The sequence below is a fragment of the Triturus cristatus genome, chromosome 2_1 (assembly GCF_964204655.1).
Source record: "Triturus cristatus chromosome 2_1, aTriCri1.1, whole genome shotgun sequence".
Lineage (NCBI taxonomy): Eukaryota > Metazoa > Chordata > Amphibia > Caudata > Salamandridae > Triturus > Triturus cristatus.
Genome location: NC_140581.1, coordinates 1,013,804,054 through 1,013,823,395, shown reverse-complemented (window position 1 = coordinate 1,013,823,395; position 19,342 = coordinate 1,013,804,054). Strand labels below are relative to the sequence as shown.

The 19,342-nt window shown below is 42.2% G+C and overlaps 1 protein-coding gene across 6 annotated transcripts in view; it reads left to right on the top strand.

Annotated features, from left to right (window-relative positions):
• The window catches only part of RIGI (RNA sensor RIG-I), a 506,425-nt gene that overhangs the window by 180,486 nt on the left and 306,597 nt on the right, over positions 1-19,342 (top strand). For all 6 annotated transcript variants that reach the window (XR_014970743.1, XR_014970727.1, XM_085634941.1 and 3 more), the window contains 2 exons: positions 16,456-16,506; positions 17,810-17,911. Coding sequence is in view for 4 of the 6 variants with exons in the window: in XM_085634941.1 (XP_085491067.1) it covers positions 16,456-16,506; positions 17,810-17,911 (153 nt within the window). In the remaining 2 variants the exon portion in view is untranslated. The remainder of the gene's footprint in view (positions 1-16,455; positions 16,507-17,809; positions 17,912-19,342) is intronic.

Sequence of the window (19,342 nt, the reverse complement as noted above, 5' to 3'; positions counted from 1 at the left end):
TTATATTGCTGGCATATAAGGCATCTCTGACAAAGGCTCTCAGCTACAAGCCAAAACTTTGCATTATACCAGGTCTGTTTAAAACGTCTAATCATGGCATCCCTACCTATGTGAGCCTGCCAATGGTACATCCGTGCCATGGTAGAGATCATGCTATCAGGCATTACTGGTCTTTTATCGCGGTAAACCCAAACTCAGTCTGTCTCTCATGGTGCACATCCTGATTTTATCCACTGTTTCTTTTCCTCTTCCCCTGCCTCTTCCTGTAACTGCCTCACGTCATCCCATGTATTCATAGTGTTAGTAAAAAGCAAAGGAAATTACTTCATTTCCCTCTCCCTATTATGGTTCAAGGAGTTTTGATTTCGTGCACAATATTGTGCTATGTCATTGGCAAACTCATTACCAGCTGACACATAGTCAGTTCCCTTTGTATTCGCTGCGCATTTTATAACTGCAATTTGTTTAGGCAGCTGTATCGCCTCGAGTAATTTTCCAACCATTTCTGCATTTCTGATTGGAGTTCCACTCGACGTCAAGAAACCTCTTTGAGACCAAATCTGCCTAAAGTCATGCACCACTCCAAACCCATACTTACTATCAGTAACCAGAGTGACTCGCAGATTCTTTCCCAACTTACATGCTCTAATCAGTGCAAACACCTCAGCAACTTGAGCAGATCGTACTCCTCTCAAACAAGATGCTTCCAACACAGCCGCTACAGTACATACAACATATGCAGCACTCAAAATCCCTTCTCCAGTTTGCAAGCATGACCCATCCACAAACATCACATAGTCACTCTCTTTCAGAGGCACATCTTTTATGTCCGGACGCGGTTTGGTGCAAAAATCAAGCACTTCCAAACAGTCATGATCAACATCATCCTTCACTTCCGCATTCACAGCATCAGGTAGTAGTGTAGATGGGTTCACATTAGTGCATCTTACAAGATTCACATTTGTAGCACCCAAAATGACCTTTCATATTTGGTTAGACGACTATGCGTCATGAACTGAGTCTTGCTCCATGTCAAAAGGATTGCCACATCATGGGGCACAAACACTCTCACAGGATATCCCATCACAATTCCTTCACTTTGTTTCAAACTTTTACACGTGGCTGCCGCAGCTTTCAAACAACCAGGTAAAGCTACAGCTACTGGATCTAACACAGCTGAAAAATAGGCAATCGGTCGTCTCAATCTTCCATGCCTTTGTACCAACACAGAAAGTGCACATCCACTGCAATAGAGCTCAAATTCCTTTTCGTAATCAGGCATTCCAAGAGCTGGTGCTTCACACAAGCTGTCTCTCAATTGTCTAAAAGCCTTCATCTCTTCTTTATTCAGCTCAAGGGGATCTTTTACATCACTTTTTGTTAAGCTTACCAATGGTTTTGCAATCAGTAAAAAGTTGCTGATCCACTGGCGACAATATCCTACCATCCCAAGAAACATTCTGACTTCTCTTTGTGTCGTTGGTGCTCTCATTCCTTTTATTATTCTAATCCTGTCCACAGTCACCTTTCTCAGACCCTTTTCGATCTTATGACCTAAGTATTGTACTTCTTTCTGACAAAACTATAATTTCGATGGGGATACTTTGAGTCCTCTATCAGCGAAATGATTTAACAGTGCAACTGTGTCCACCACACATGCCTCTCGTGTCTTCGATGCTACCAATAGGTCATCGATGTACTGCACGAGCACTGAACTTTCGGGCATTTTTAAATCTTCCAGGGACTTCTTTAGAATCTGATTAAATATGGATTGACTTTCTGTATACCCTTGAGGGATACAGCACCATGCCAAAATACGCTCGCCGAACCGGAACGCAAACATTTGTTGGCTATCAGGGTGCAATGGGATAGAAAAGAAAGCGTGACACAAGTCAATGAATGTGTACCATTCTGCATCATGGGGAATCTGATATAGGATTACCGAAGGGTTCGGTACAATGGGACAGCATGGAACAACGATTTTGTTCACTTTTCTCAAATCCTGTACTATCCTAAAAGTCCCATTCGGTTTTGTCAAACCCATGATCGGAGAATTACATGGACTGCTCATTATCTCTCTCAGAATTCCTTGTTCAATCATTCTGTCAATTACAGGTGTTACTCCTGCAACTATTTCTGGTGTTAGTTTATACTGAGGAACATTCGGGTAATTTACTCCTTCTTTTACAATTATTTTCACAGGATCAACTCTTTTCATCAATCCAATATCCTCTCCTGTGAAATCCCATACTTCGGGTTTTACGTTTTTCTTCAACTCTGGAGGCAATCCTTCCAGATCAAATACAACTAATGCCTCAGTGATTTCAGGTTCTATGTTTGCCATTGTCATTCTATACAGTACGTCTTCATCAGGAGTTTCAAAAGCTATGCCATCAGGGGTACAGAAAATAGTGCAATTCATTTTGCACAACAAATCTCTCCCCAACAAATTTACGAGCCTTGTGTCTCACACGACAAACCGATGCATATCGGTGAATTTCCCTATTTTTGCCATTGTCATTCTATACAGTACGTCTTCATCAGGAGTTTCAAAAGCTATGCCATCAGGGGTACAGAAAATAGTGCAATTCATTTTGCACAACAAATCTCTCCCCAACAAATTTACGAGCCTTGTGTCTTCCACGACAAACCGATGCATATCGGTGAATTTCCCTGTTTCAACCTTAACAGAATCCGTAAGATAAGCTTTTATTTGTTTGTTTGAGACTCCAACTACTTGGATTGTTTCACCAGAGAGAGGAAGATTTTTTACGTCAGCTGATCTAACAGTTGAACGAGTAGCACCAGTATCTACTAGGAAAGTGATGTTTTCTTCATTCACCTTTCCATCCACAAAGGGTCCTGTCTGGTCTATCTCTAGAGTTGTGCCAAGTACGCACTTCTCTTCCTCTCCTAGGCACCGTCAATAACTCTCTTCTGACTCACTCTCATCGCGTTGAAGCCAATACTGCGAAACAGCACTAGCGCGCGGTAGCTTTGTTACCTGTTCATCGGTGTAGAATCCTGTCTCATTACTGTATCTCTGAGGGTTTACGTGCTGTGGAAAAGGTGGCTTTGGCACCTGACACTGTTGGGTAACAACCTGCTGCTGTCGCGGCGGTTGGCAACTCACCTCATTCTGCACCTGTGGATTCAATGATGAATTATCACCATTAGCTCTCGGTGGCAATTTACACTCAGATTTCCAATGCCCTAATTTTCCGCAATTATGACATGGCCACTTCTTCTTAGCTTCCTCTATGCTGACCTGTCCTTTTCCAATATTAGGCTTTTGTTTTGCCTGACCCATACCATTAGCTTGCTCGACCAACTGGGCTTCTTGTCGCTCAGCTACCTTAACCTGTGCCCACATTGCTTTTTCCTTTAGTTTACGTTGTTTGGCCTCAATTTCATCACTAAACATTTTTGCATGTCGTAACACCTCATCTATCTTTTTATTCTGTCAATCTACTGTATGTTGTTTGATCATTTCACTAACTTCGGGCTTTAAACCCTAAACAAATCTGTACACAAAATGACTCAGATCCTTTTCACTTAATTTCTCATCTCCACTATATTGCTTAAAGGCTAACAGTATCCTCTCATAATATGCATGTACAGATTCTTTAGCCTCTTGGTGAGTTCTGTCAATTTTTACCCAGTCAGTTTCTTTTGGAGGTACTTTATTTTTCAAAAAGGTAATTACCTGATCATATTTTTTCATTACCTCCGGATCTGGGGCTCCCGTCTTAGGATCCCTAGGATACTCTTGCGTTGGCCGATCTATTGTAATTTTACATTCTGCCCATAAATCTGCAGGTACAATTATATCAAAAAGACCATTCAGATCTATCCACAACACCTTTGACAGTTTGACAAATCTTTCTACCTGTCTGTACCATTCAACTGGTTTTTCTCTTAACGTTGGAAAATCATTGGTAAACAACAAAATATCCTGTCCAGTCCAAGGGACATGCACATAACCTCCTCCTGGGATTTCTCTCATGTGACATTCTGTTACCACTGGCTCTTTTTCTCTCACCGGGAATGCTGAGAAAGTCTTATCTGTAGTTTCCTCTCTTTTTCGGCACCATCTACTTTTCCACCGATCCACATCTCCCCATTTCCTTAACAAGGCAATCAGCTCTCTAATTTGGGTCAACCTCCCTGCAGTATTCAAGTTGTCAATATCCTTTTCGGAAAAATCTACCCTATATGGTTTTTGTAATGACCTTATTTTCTCAAAATCAATTCCCATTTTACACGCTGTCTCTTCTAAATTTTCAAGTCAAGTTCTCGCTCTCCAAGTTATACTTTTGCAGAGGAACATTAGCTCCACATCCTGATATGCTTTTAATTTTTCAGTTGGAATGGTTCCTACGATTAATTCTTGTAATGTTACCTTTAATCTAAAGGTTGTCGTTCTGTATCTTTTCTCTGTAAACTTCTTAACCAATCACTTAATTCTTCAGACGTGGGTCCTACAGGGGTTGTCTCAAATCTTAATTTATCCGTTATTCTCTCTGGGGTTTCAGTTGCAGATTATGTGGTCATAAGTGTCTTACTCGCTGGACTTTGATTTACAGTAAATTTTTTAGGAGTATTTAAACCTGATGTTCCTGCCATATTTTTCCATTCATTCCCTCCGGAACCGCTTCTTTCTGTCTCTTTTTGCCTACTACAATTATAAGGAACTGTTAAACAATGCTCACTATCTTTCTGTTTATCAAAGACAGGCATCACCGGCTCTATAGTTACAGGTACAGTCACCGCTTCCATATTCTTAGTTAACTAATTTTCTCAGTTAATTCCAGTGTAGTTCTAGGTAACTCGGCTGAATTTTCATTTCCAGTTCTAACGGGTTGTGGCATTTCAGATTCTTTAAATGGATTAATTTTTCCCAAATTAGGTGGCGTTTGCTCAAAAGTTTTATTCATCACAGATTCTTTTACCGGCGCACTCAGCGTCAGTAATGTAGAATTCGGTTGATATGGGGTGGATTTTTATAGAACATGTCCTCCAGCACTTCATCTTCTGATTCACTCACTCCATATCTATAACCTTCTGACCCTGTGTTATTTCTCTTTTCTGTACATTTCCTGCCACTCGTCTCTTAAGCATTTCTCAGAGGAAACATACCATCAGTCATATTCGCATTTCGCCATCTTCTCATTCTGTCATCATGACTTTCTTGACCACAATGTCTAACAAACATGTATTTATATATTCTTCCACTCCGATGCCTTTCCCTTTCATACATTTCTTCTTCCCATTCAGTCAAAGCCTCAAATTGGGTAGGTCTGGGTTTCGGTTCTAACCTCATCATTCTTTCTCTTAAATTTCGTAATACAGCCAAACTAAACTAACCACTTTCTGGAACGCTAGTACTCCATCCTCTTTGGTATACCTTGCCCAATTCTCCAACCAGACACATGTATGATAACCATATTTCGTTACCATAAAAGATGCAGGTGATTTCGGTGGAGGAAGTATCTGTCCTTCCCTAGTCACAATCGGCTTATCCTTCTTAAATAGGTTTTTAATTTTCCCAAACCATGGTTTTTTCTCTTTCTCAGGTGGATCGTAGTACATCATTTTTATTTTTCAAAGTTCTTAATCAACTAGGCTTTGCAAGTCACTTCTTTCACAGCTTCTCCATATTCTGTCCAATCCCAGCGTGACTTACACTAACGCACCAATCCTGGGCGTCTACGTCACACCGGTAATTGTCCAATCACAGAGCAACTCACACTAACGCACCAATCAGTGAAAGCTTCTCCTCTCTATAACTTACCAATCCCAGCGCGGTCTTTCTGACGTCATCCTTTCTCGCTACTCCTGCTCCTGCTGACTCCTCCTTTACAAAAGTTTTCGGCAAACTTTTCTTATGTCTTCTTTAATCAAATATGTTAGTAACAACATAAAACATCTCCATTGCCTGTTTCGCTAAACCAACAAGATAGTTTTGTCCACTTACACAAGAATTCTGTCTTTTCAGTAGGCAGCGCTTACCTCTACCCTACCACAGAATTTTTCAGTTTCGCCGATAAAGTAGCACTTCCCTCTACCTTACCTTTCTAACAAGCAAAAGCAAACTGTTTCTCTGGGGATAAAACACATGTGGTGACTACAATGCTCCTGAGAATTAAGGCTAGAGTTTCACAAGAGTACCTATTACTATTTCACTCACACACATTCATACGGAAAATGTCCCTACCGATAACACACACGACGATGTTACCACCTTTAAACCAGACAATGCGCTGTGCGACTTCACTTGCTACACATTTCCCCTGCCTGCATACAGGGCAACAAACTTCCTACTTCCTGGAAGTCTTTAGAACATTTGACACCATAAAACGCTACACAAACTCAACATAAAGTGTTAGACAACAAAGCTTTGAATATAGTGGTTTTATATACACCAAACTAGTAAAAATAACCATTACTAATCACCAAACTAGTCAATAATAACCATCAATCTGCTACCAAGAGAACTGCTCCAGCGGAAAAAGGCAAATTTACATATTCTCTTTTTTTTTTTGCAGAGCAGAGAGCAAAAATATTGTTACATTGGTCAGAAGGAAAAAGAACAACCAACAAACATCCATATTTGACGCAAATACACAATATATACATTTAACAGCTGAAACCTTTAAAAACAGGGTTGAACACGTCCTGAAATAAATAGAAATCCGGAACACCATAAATTCCTAAACATCAAGAAGCAATTACATCCTCCACTTCCTAAAATACCCAAAAATGTCTTGTGCCTGATGATCAACAAAATGACAACTGGATTCCATTGGGTTCTCTACAACCTTCTTCAAGTGCAAAAACTTAGCAATAATACAGTATAATATATATTTTTTTTTCCTTCCCCACCCCCCATTATGTAGGGGCTTAAAGTGCAACGTGTTAAGGTGCTACATTTTCTAAAGTGAAACGTGCTAAGGTGCTAAAGTGCAAAGGTGCTAAACTTCCAATAATACATCCAAGTTGTCAAAAAACCTCCAAACTTCTGTAAAAAATTTTTTTTTGTTGCCCCAACCCGTTTAGCGTAAACGTCCTCAAATCTCCTTATCCTAGACATTTTTATTTATCCATTTAGGATAAGATGGAATCTCTTCTGATCTCCAATTTTGAATTAACGAGCGTGCTACTGTAGAGCAAATGGAGATGCATGCCTCCTCGGCCCTGGTCAAGTCTGACCTAACTTTGGAGAGCTCAAAGAGAGCAACTTCTGTCTTGGGGTTATCTTTTTTTTTATAGCCTGGCTCATTGCTAAAAAAATGTTACTCCAGAAGGCTTCCAGCTTTGGGCATGTGAAAAGTATATGGAGCCAGTCTCCCTTGCCATGGGACAGACATCGAAAGCATTTATTATCCACTTCCACATGACATTTATTTAGCTTGTCCAGTAGGGTTTTTATTTTATTTCGCATTGCCAGGTAATTCAAGTTAAATAATTGTTCTATACGGATTGAAACATAGATACCCAGATATCTGATCGGCTCTTCTTTCAAAGCCTGAATTCTTAAAGTCGAGGGTAAGAAGTTACAATCTATATTAGGCACTAGAATCTCAGTTTTATTTTGATTTATTTTATACCCTCCTATTTGTTCAAATTTACTGAATTCTAGAAGAGCTTCCTCAACGATCTGTTTATCGGGGCAAAGGTACATAATTATGTTGTCCGCAAATAATTTTAACTTGGACATACCTTCGCATGGGGCTCTAATCAGGGGATTTCTGCGGATTCTTACCGCTAGGGGTTCGATGAACAAAGTAGAGGTGACATCGGACACTCTTGTCTAGTGCCGCGGTTTATTTCGACACTCCCTATTGAATCTCCATTGACTATCACCCGGGCTTGAGCAGCTTAGTAAATATTTTTCAGCATATTTAGTATTTGAACCGGGATGCCAAATTTACCCAGACCAAAAAAAGTGCATCCCAATTTACCAGGTCGAATGCTTTTTCAGCATCGACCATGGTAATAAGGGTGGGTATTTTATTATTTGTTACATAGTCAAGAGCTTGAATTAGGAACCCAGTATTAGTGGACATGGACCTTCCAGCTACAAACCCGGTTTGATCACAATGAATTAGCTCCTGGGCGATGGGGGTAAAGCGTTGTGCCCAAATTTTCATTAGTATTTTAAAATCCGCGTTGAGAAGACTGATTGGCCTATACGAATTAACATCTTTACTGTTTTTCCCCTTTTTGACAAAACTAACCAATATGGATCCTTAAAACTTGGTGGAACACAACCTCCCTGAGTGATCTTATTAAAAAGGTTTGCTGGAAAAGGGGTCGGCTCTCTAAAAAAAAGTTTTATAAAATTCAATTGGAAGTCCATCGGCTCCACAAGCTTTCGCTCCTGCCATAGACTTTATTACTTTGATAATTTCTTCTTCAGAAATATCTAACAGGAGCTGTTCCACCATTGGCCCTGGAAGAGTGGGTAACTCAACCCCGTCAAAGTAGTTATTGATTTGGTTCGCTCCAGCTTCATATCTAGTAATAACAAATTTACATATTCTCCCTATGTCACAGACTCATCATCACAACCGCTCATCCATACACTCATTCAATGGTGGGGCCCATAACACCAACACACTCGTCTCACTTGAATCTGTACACAGGAGAAAAAGCGCTGGACATGTGGGTACCTTATTACCTATCAGGATTACATTTCTTTACATCATATACATTATATACATCTGCACCTATGGAATCCTGACCTTAACATCAAGGCACTCTACCACTTGGTCGACGGACCAATTCGTTGGACTCGTTGATGGTGATTTAGAACCAGCTGAAACACAATTTGATTAATTTTCAGTACTCCATTAAAGAATCACGAACTCATTTCTTGTTAATCCAGATTTGTTTATCTAATATTAATTTGCTCTGCATTAGCATTTAGGCGCTACAGATTATAACATAATTCGGTCTATTTCAAGAAGAAAATCAAATCTTTGGAACATAAGCATAGATTTAAAATTGCAATTGTTAGTTACTAGGTAACAAAAGTTGGCGACCCTCCGATCACATAGAGGATTATTCAAAGTCTCTGCTACAATCTCCGGAATAAACTGTCCAACCCACAGCAATGATCAAACCATCAGATGAAATAACTTCCAGAAAATCAAAGAAACCCAAGGTAAACCATGGAAATGTTCATCAGCTCGACCCAACGCCACGGAAGATCAGCCCAGTGAACCACCCCCCCTTGGGTGGATGAGGGTGTTTATACCCTTTTTCCCTCTTACTTCAGATCAACATGCAACAATATAGGGGTAGAAACTGTTTGGATTGGCCAGTCCAGGTCAACTTGCAATTTCTTAAAAGTTTCACATGACCCACTGGTTTTCCATGAGACTTGGCATAGCAAAGTATAAAATGTATTTCTTCTACTCCGGTTCACAGGCAAAAGTTCCAAGGTAACAACAAGCAAGTCTTCTTGTATAGCTCTGTTATTGTCCCCTCGGTAGTTCAACCCTTCATCACTTGGCAACCCTCCATGCTCCTATCCTTGACAAGGAACACAATGGTACAGGGCTGAGGTCACTTGGAGATCTCCGGAGCCATCCGATTCTGCGCAGAAGCTATCGCGCTCACATGACAGCTGCTTTACAGGAGCTCCATTTTAAGTACTGCGGCCTAGCAGGCCCGAATGCCAACTTAAGCAAAAACAGACATAACAGTAATTAGAATATAGAAATGAAGATTCTAATGTTTAATCCCACATCCCAATATATATTAGTATTTCCTAGCTTGTAGCAACATTTAAAGCAATACTACTCACCATTCTGCAGTACTGAAAGCACAAACCATCAGAAAATCAACATGAATCATGCAATTCTCTATTCCACCACAATCTAAAGTTAGTTTGCGTACCACAGTTAATTCATGAGTTGTTCTGCCATGCAATTAGCAATTTTAGTCCCACGTGTCTCTTGTGTTTATCAAGGTGTAAGGTTAGTTTATACTTTTTCACTTCAAACTAATAAGTACAAGTTAATTCTTAGAATGATTACGTAATTAGTTTCATGCAAAATAGAGGAGGTATACAACATTTTGTTTTACCTGCTCCATCAAGCCTCCTTAATAGTAAAAGTAAGGAAGTTGTTCCAAATTCGCCTTGGCCTTTGCCTTCCAGGATTTCTTTTGAATGGATCTCGATGCACCCGCTGGATTTCTTTTGAAAGATCTACATCTGGTTGATTTTTTAGGGCGGTATCTTGTAGTAATTTAATCAAAAAGGCCTTAATATCCGAACCTTCTGCATCCTCGGGGATATTTATAAGTCTGACGTTATTTCTCCGGCTGTGCTATTCGAGACGTTCCAAGTCCTCCCTCATCTCCTTATTTTGACGGGATAGACAACACACCTCAATTGATGTGTTATCGATGGTTTGCTTTAATTTAGGAACCTCTTGTTCTAAGGCCTCAGTTCTCAACGAGACCTCCTCAAGCTTCTGCGTTAAAGCAGCACAGGACGCCTGTATTGCGACCTGATTCTGCTCCGAAACTGCGAATCGGCTTTTCATGTCTTCTTTAAAGGCCAGTAGAAAGCCCACCAGTGTTTCTGAGTCAGATCCGAGATTTGTGTGTAAGGGTTGACTAGCCACAGATTTTACTAGCATAGTTTGCAAAGACTCCACCCCAACATGAAAATCTTCTCCAGATGCCCCCGCTCCCGTCCCTCTACTACCTCTAAGGCCTGAAATCAATTTGATGTAGGAATCGAGATTGCAGAGGAAGCAACATCTTGAAGTAACTCTGTCGAAATAACCCGGGCAGGAGTTATCGCATTGGGGTCTTTAGGTGCTCCACCTGGAGGTTCCATATTGGGGGTCTAGGATTTTGTATAGAGGAACATGGCGGCCGCAGTGTAAACAGCCGCCGGTCTCCGGTCGGCTTCTCCATGACTCAATGAGCTGGGCTTCCTTCACCCCTATGCCTCCCCCCCTCCTTCATACCTCAGTATTCTGATGCGACGGCGTTGTTCTAACTTGCTCTGACTCGCCTCTACACTTTGCAGGAGTGCGCGGTAGAACGAGTTTTCCCCTCAATGGTGCTGGGGGCAGCTCGTGCCCGCGTCTTGCCGTGGTGCCGGGTCCCCTGCTGGGAGGGAGCTGCCGGGAAACCACGTTACCACCCGGTTCAGTTCCTGGGGCAGCAGTGGAAGAGTCAGCACCTGCAGGGACATTTTGGATCGACCGGGCTTTCAGAAGTATACCGGTTGGATCTGTGCCTTCAGATCAGATGGCGGTAAGACCTCTCCATTAGAGGAGTGTGCAGCACACGGCAATACTTTTAGCAAGTTGGGTGGAATTATTAGAGAACAAGCTGCAATATTTGGTAACTCTGTGGATAATTTTGAAGTGTTCTACCCTGTACCACAAACAGAAGGGACTACAGAAGGGGCTACTAGGGGTCCAAGCGGACCTATTCAGGAGAAAGGTCTGCAGCTTATGGAGAGTGGGAAAACTCCACAGGATAGGCTTACTACTACGTCTAGGAAGGTGTGTAGATATACCCTCCGTACTAGAGGGGGGCTGGCGACTTCTTTTTTCTTTTCAAGGGCTGGAACCCCTGCCCCTTACCTGTTTGGGTTCCAATCTAAATCTTGCAAAAAAAAGGGGGGAACGAGTCTCTGGCCAAGGAGGGAGTAAAAGCAGGGAAAGATACATCCTCTGCTACTACGGTTGGGGAATCCCCTAGAAGTAGGGGCAGAGGGAAGAAGGCTGTGGTACCTAAGATTAAGGCTACCCCTTTTCTGAATTCGTTCTATAAAGCTTTAGCCTCCCCTGCTGTTGTTACCTCTGAAGCTCCTAGACCCCCCAATATATTATCATACTTTTAGCTTGAAAGGTGAAAAGATCTGCTAAATGGAAAAATGAACATTTAGAATAATTCTAAATTCCATAAATACAATAGTTTTTTAAAGGATTTTTTTCTTTTACCCTAACTAAACATTTATAGTGCACCCCGATCCCAATTTCCTATTTAGTAGGCACTACCAATGTCATAATGCTTTAAATCCCATTTAAAAGTTATTAAAAACAACATCATAAACGTTCAATTCATAAAATGTATGCTTTGAATAAGTAAATGCCCCTATAGGCTTAGCTGACATCTCACAATAAAGTCAGCAACGTTTTACAAATAATGTAATTTCTCACCTAATTATATCTCTCCATAAACGATATATCATTTCCATCCATTCTTCTGTGAATGAAAATGTCCACGGCCGGTACAACCCCGCAGTGCAACTGTTGGATCTACTAAACGCAAAGTATTATTTCTTCATTTGCAAATAGATCAAACGCCCCTTACATTTTTATCAAATATTTTCAATCTGAAGTGCTCTAAACATTACACAAAAGTGACTATAATCATTTAAGTGAATTATAACTATACATTTATGTAAGTGTGACATCATGTTATTGAACCACAACGCAAAAGTGCGTACGGGATGAAACACATTGGCTGTGTTTCACCGTATTTCCACAAGAGAAAAATAAAGACTAATGCATTGACTGCGAATGAGAATTCTTCTATTTTATTTGAAAGGTAGTTTGAAAATACTTTAGGTTACTATGGTTCATTCTTACTGCTCACAGAGTGGTCCTTCCATATGCATGTACTTAAGTTTATGTGATTGGATCTTCATTGAACTGTTAACCCAAGGAGCAGAGCACCAGTACATTGGGACGACTTAGAGTGCGGCATCACACCCTATAACCATTCTTAGCTATTTGGTCTTGGTATATGAATGTGCTATTTTTAAAACTAAGACCCCTAAAGCCCCTGCTACAGGATTTAGAGATAGATGGCTGTCTGATGAACCTGATTTGTGGGACTTGACTCTTGGAATGCTATTAAATAACTTATTCCTTGTTTGAAGAAATGAAGAGATGGAAAGCACACTTCTTGCTTGTGACGTCATTTGATATAGTGCTGGCCATGGAGATTTAAGTTAAGGAGTGGTGCAGAACAGTCAATCAACAGAACCTTGGGAACAGAGTTTATTAAGATGACGACACTGTTTAGGCAAAGTCTCCTAATATGCTGGGCATTACGGAAAGCACAACCCCCTGCGTGAGAAAATTTGGTAATCCCCTGGCCTCTTTGAAGAAGTAGTTACTGGCCCCATCTGCCGTAATTCTAAGGATCTTGGTGCAGTCTCCTGGTTCAACACCATGGAAATATTACCACTTCTAGGGGAACCGGAAGATGAGTTACCAGTTTTCCCATGAATACTTTATTTGTAAGTGGACTTTCAGGGTCTCACTTCTTTAGTGCCAAAGGGCCAGATGTACCACCGTTTAGTGTGGTCGAAAACGGGCAATTGGCCCGTTTGCAACCGCTAAAAAGGGTGGTGGTATGTACAAACGCTATTTTGCGAGTCGGTGACTCACAAAATAGTGTTTGCAAGTCGCTATTCGGAAGGGGCGTGCCAAGGGCGTCTCTTCTTAATAGCAAGTCAGAATGGTATGTACCATTGTTTCGCAAAATACTCACAGTTTACCTACTTCAAGTAGGTAGTAAGCCAATCGCAAAAGGGAAGGGGTCCCCAAGGGATCCTTTCCTCTTTGTGAATGGGTGTGAAAATATTTTTTAAGAGCAGGCAGTGGTAGGCCTGCCCTTAAAATATAAACACATTTTTAATTTCTTATTTTTAAACGCATCCTGTTTTCTTTTAAGGAAAACGGGTTGCATTTGAAAAAAAAAGTTTTAATATTGAAAAATCAAACACAGACATGGGGGTCTACTGTCCCCAAGCAGGCCACCTGCCCCGTGTTTGCAGGCCATTCCCAATGGGTCGCAAATTGCGACTTGCCTCATTAATATTAATGGGGCAGGTCCCTTGCAATCTGAGAAAAAGGGTATGCAGTTCCTCAGGTTGGAGAGAGAGAGAGAGTTTAAAACAAGTTGGATAGTCCAAAATAAGACTGTATTCAGACTGGCTATCCACCTGATTAAAAACAAGCTAAGAGTGGCAGCTTGCTGACGTAAGGGTTCAGCTCAGCTATGCTCATCTCTGGTGGTCAACATGTTTCATGCCTCGCGGTCCTAGTGATCCATGGCAATTCTTCAGGACCTAGTGTGAAAGAACTATCTACACAATGTGGTGGGTGCAGATGCTACCTACCACGTTGAATACTATGGGAACAGTCTCTCCATGTATGTCGGGTAACCTAACTAAGTGCTACCACCTGCTCCAATCCGTGTCCGAAGCGGTACCGGGACACCAAGATTCTGGTGTCGATTTGATTGTTACCGGAGTGGGCTGGAAAATCTACCGCTCGAACCGGGGAGCAGTCTGATTAAAGTCTTATTTTGGACTATCCAACTTGTTTTAAATCACCTCAATTCACTCACATCTACACCACTGGACCCCTCACACGCACTGCACTATACGGCCAGGAACAAAAGATCTCCGCTAAAGAGCCCCTTTATGGGTGCCCGTCGGGTATTGCAGCGCCGACCCGACGAGGAGCAGGTCCATATGAGGAAGCATGACACCTAGCTTGCTTGGTGTGTAAGGACCCTAGTTCCGACAAGAGGAATCCCCTTCCTCTCCTGTTCGGTCTCCTTGTTTTCTCTCTCTCTCTCTCTCCAACCTGAGGAACTGCATACCCTTTTTCTCTGGTTGCTTGACAGGGAAGGAATACTGGACCTCCAATAAAAGCCCTGTAGTCCCTTCTTGTTGATATATGCAGGACCCTTGCAACCCATTTCAGATTCACAAACAGTGTCTTATACACTGTTGTACATTCCATTTTCCAAATTGCGAGTCGCAAAACGCCGCAATGTGCGACTCGCAAAATGGAATGATAGTACATCTGTCCCAAAGAGCCTCCTTGGCGTTGCTGGCACCCCTCCTATATAAAAGGGGGATTGCCAGCAGATTTTGCATGGGCAGCATTCTAAGGAGACACTCAGTTAAGACTGAATGATTCTTCGCCACGTCTGGATAGAATTTCTCTGCCCACTCCTCTGACAAGCACCTTGATTCGCCCACTGGGGTAAGCTGAATTAAAAATCACTGCATGACTAAGCCGACTATTCACTTGCATATTGCATGCATTTACGCCTGTTTCATTCTTTGTGAATAGACGTAAACAATGCACAATCACTGCAAAATGTTTTGTGAATGTGACTCTCTTTTTAACCCCTTCCCTGCTCATGACGGAACCGTTCCGTCATGAGCCACGGTTGGCGTGTGCTCATGACGGAACGGTTCCGTCATGACAATCCTGTTGGCGGCCGCTCCGCCTGCGCGGCGCTGTTTCCCCGCCTGTGCGAGGGGACAACGCAAATGGGCGGAGTCATGACGGAACCGTTCCGTCATGAGCACAGCTCAACTGTGGCTCATGACGGAGCGGCTCCGTCATGAGCACAGGCCCGCCGCACTGCCCCCCTGCCCCCCCCAGCGCTGCAGCGGAATGTCCGCAGCAGCGAAGGGGTTAAAACGCATGGGTTTGCACAAGTCTTGTCTGCTTCCCCGTGCATGGTCTCTGCAGGAGCTAGGGTATTATAATCTGTGGTTTCTTCTCTCGTCTTCGGGGCGTTGATATCAAGATGAGGCTCTCTCAAACCAGATGTCATATCAGTACAGTATGCTTACATCAATGCCATATTTTCCACAATCATCCATTTTTCTATATTGGTCCATTGATGAAAACATTTACCTTTTTTATTTCACTCTTTTTTTGGGGGGGGGGGTTCAGCTCGGTAATGAGCCATTTAGGCCTATGACTTGCAAATCATCCTTGACATATTTCTCCCATGGAATTCTTAAGCGTGTGATTAAGGGTGTTGCCCATGATTCTAGTAGCAGAGTTCGGTGGTCACAGTTTTTTCATCCTCAGCCATCAGAGTTGAAATTGGCTCTCAAGTTCCAGTGGGAGAAAGTGTGCAATAATAGTGTGTTCTCGTAGTTTTTTTAAGATGTGGAAAAAGTTTCTAACCCGGCTTTTGGGTCAGAGGATTTAATGGTTTTGCGGATATTTGGGATATATTCATCCTTGTTTTTGGTCTTCTTCCAGCACCTTTTTTGATGTTCATATCATACATTTGTATGAGTTTAAATTAGTTCTTCACCGGAGGAAAGGATGTGGCATTCTTTGATTTGGTTGATCTGTGTCATGGTGAATTGCCTTTATGCAAGCTTCTGTAATGTAATGTTCTGTAAGGCTCTTGATTGTGGAGTTAACTAGGGGTAGTATGGGCTTGAAGGGATGATACTTTTCATGAGTCGGTATGATGATGCCATTGTGCGTTTGGCTGTTGTATTTGGTTTGGTGGGTGAGTTTACCAAACAGATATTGATTGGTAACATCCCACGGGCAAGTTTCCCAATGTTTATACATTTTCTTTCGAAGTGTGGAATTTTTTTATCCTAACATGGTCTGTTTTTTCTTTGGTCTTCAGGTTCTACAGTTTTGTCACAGGGAAACAAGTCATCTTCATCAGAAATTCCAGGTTAGTCCTGTGTTCCAATTCTCCTGACCCTATGTTCTTCAAGGGACTAGTTTCCACAGCTGCATCACATTACAAAGCAAAAAATCCCACTACATTGGAAAGATGATGAGCCAGGGAGGGTGTATGAATGCGAGGTTCTTTGTCGCCTGTTAAAATGTTGCCCCCTTACCACAATTCTCCATGAGCCAAAGGTTGAAGTGGTTGCCTCTCACAAGGCTTAGCCCTGCCACACAGCTTCTGCTTTGTGTGATAGCATCTGGGTAAAGCCCTTCACTCAGAATTGAGCAATAAGCACTTCTTGTAGCTCCTCCGCAGAGTGCCTCGGCATAGACTCTATTTAGAACTGTGGTTGCAGAAGTGCTGTGCCACATCTCTATGCCTGCTGGGGTGGCCTTTGTGAGAAAAAAATCATTACGTCTCTGCATCATTAGAAGATCCCTACACTTGCGGACCTCACACGTCTGTGAAGTGTTACATTATTTCTCTGTGCTTGCTGGATGTGCCTTGCATGAGGGGACATATTTACAATGAAATAGTGCAATTCGGCGCTGCAAGCAATTTTGCTGCGCCAAGCTGCATCATTTTAAAATCTCAGGGATGCGCCATATTTCCAAGAATACGGTGCACCCCTGTGCTCTCCCGGCGCACAAACAGCAGCTGTGCGCCAACACAGGCATCCTTACACTATGGTGCACAAAAAACAATCATCAATGGCAATTTGCTCCTTATATGTGTACCGCAGAACGCAGCACACATAGAAAGAGCAAAGAGGAGGAGAAATAAAAGTATTTCTCCTGGTTGCGCCACTTTAATGCCCCCCCCTCCCCACCCCCTCCCCCGGGAACACCCACAGCAACACCCATGACACACCCATTTGATGTAGAGTACTGTGTGAAAGAGGAACATATTTACAAGGCCGTACAAAGCCACACAAAATGGCTATGCGTGGCCTTGTAAATATGGGCCAGTACACAGTGCCCCCGGAGCATCAAAAAAAGTGGCGTTAGGGGCTTGTGTGAAGTTCCCAGCCTGCTCTGCATAACACACTCCATTATTGCGCAATCCATGTATGAGTAGTTCCTGCATTCATTTGTTTTATTACCACTGCTCTCTGCCTGTAGGAGTAGCCCTTGTGCTGCCACTGCCTTGCCCCATCCTTCCTCCCGAGTGATGTCTTCCGAATGCGTGATCCAGCGTCACTCATCTATGACTCTATGGTTCACAGATATTGACATTTTAATTTTTTTCTAACCAATGTTGCTTCATAAATATATGTTTTTAACACATTTCTCTTGTTTGGAAGTTGCATTTGCTATGAACAGAGACGTTAAACTGAGGAATTACCAGAAAGAGCTTGCCCGGCCAGCTATAAGTGGAAAAAATACCATTATATGTGCCCCTACAGGTAAGACAATTACAATTTAAATGATGTTCAGGGAAGAATATATTTGAGCCACTGTAATAACTATGAAGAAGTATCATTCACAGAGAGGGAGAGTTAAGAGCATTGCTGAATCCCTAAGAGAGGCTACAATGTTGATTGTTACAAAGTGACCTTGTTGTGCTGCACTGCATGTTAGGGAAAGGGCAGGAATGTGTTGTATCTCAGCCAATACTGCGCAATCCTGACTTTTCCCCTGCGCTGTACTATTATGCATGGATGCCTGCTTTGCATGCAGGATTGTTTCCTGCACAAAAACAATCATGAGAGGCAAATTCTTCTCCCTGTAAAGAGGAAGTAACAAGAAGAAATCAAGATATTTCTACTCGTTACACTTCTCTGGTAAGGCATATCTTTTTGGTCCATTCCCAGGTTTACCAGTTCTGGTAAATCTGGAAATGCCTCAATAACGATGGGAGTTGCATGGGAACACCCACACAACACCCATGAAACATCTCTTTTGTGCTGAGTAAGGCAACAAAGCGATCTGTGCTGCGTTTCTTTACTTCAGATTTATGAAGTCACTCAGGACCACGCAAAGTGGCCTTTCGTGTCTTCATAAATGTAAGTTAAGGTTTGCGTCTACCACGTTGCGTGGTGCAAATGTGATGCGAACCGCTCGTAAATAGGCCCCCTAACACTTACTTGCAAAACAAAACAAACAATTTATTGCACATTTGTGGGCAGTGTTCATGCTGTCTCAGTCAGACTGGTAATGCAAGTTTGACTTTTGAATGAAGTGTACTACAGCGGTGTAACCAGATTAGAATGGGGGCTCCATGCAAAACATCTGCTGGTCAACTGGTGACGGAGGCACTGGCTCTATTCTAGGGTGGGCAGGAGGGGGTGGTTCCTTGAGACAATAAACACTGCCCGCTACTTCCCACAATCACGTTAACGAGAGTTCTGCATGACCTAGTGGTAGCTTGCTTGCCTCCGGACTTACACACACCCTTTTCATTTAAGGTGGGCCAGTGTGTCTTTTTATTTGACTGTCGTGCTTTAAATTAAGGCCAATTAATTTACATACCCCCAATTGCTCTTTATACAGGCAGAAGTGTGTATCTTCTGCTGCAAGAGGTGACTCCCCCTTGCTGAATGACATCATCAAAGTTCTAAATAGTGTGGACAACTACGGTAAATCTCATAAAACCTCATAAAATGTTCCTTTGGCAAAATATGGAGGCTCTTCCACCCAAAGAAAAAAGATAAAAGGCAGACACAAACTATAGCCTGTGAAAGGAAAGCATGTGACCTTTAATGTTCTCAGGACTGGCAAAGGTGATTATCACTGCTCTCCCCATATTGAAATATCTCAGATCAATGTGTATACTTTGTTTCGCCACAAACCAACTAGTCTGGCACAGTTTCTGTTTTGATGAAAGTTGTGGGGTG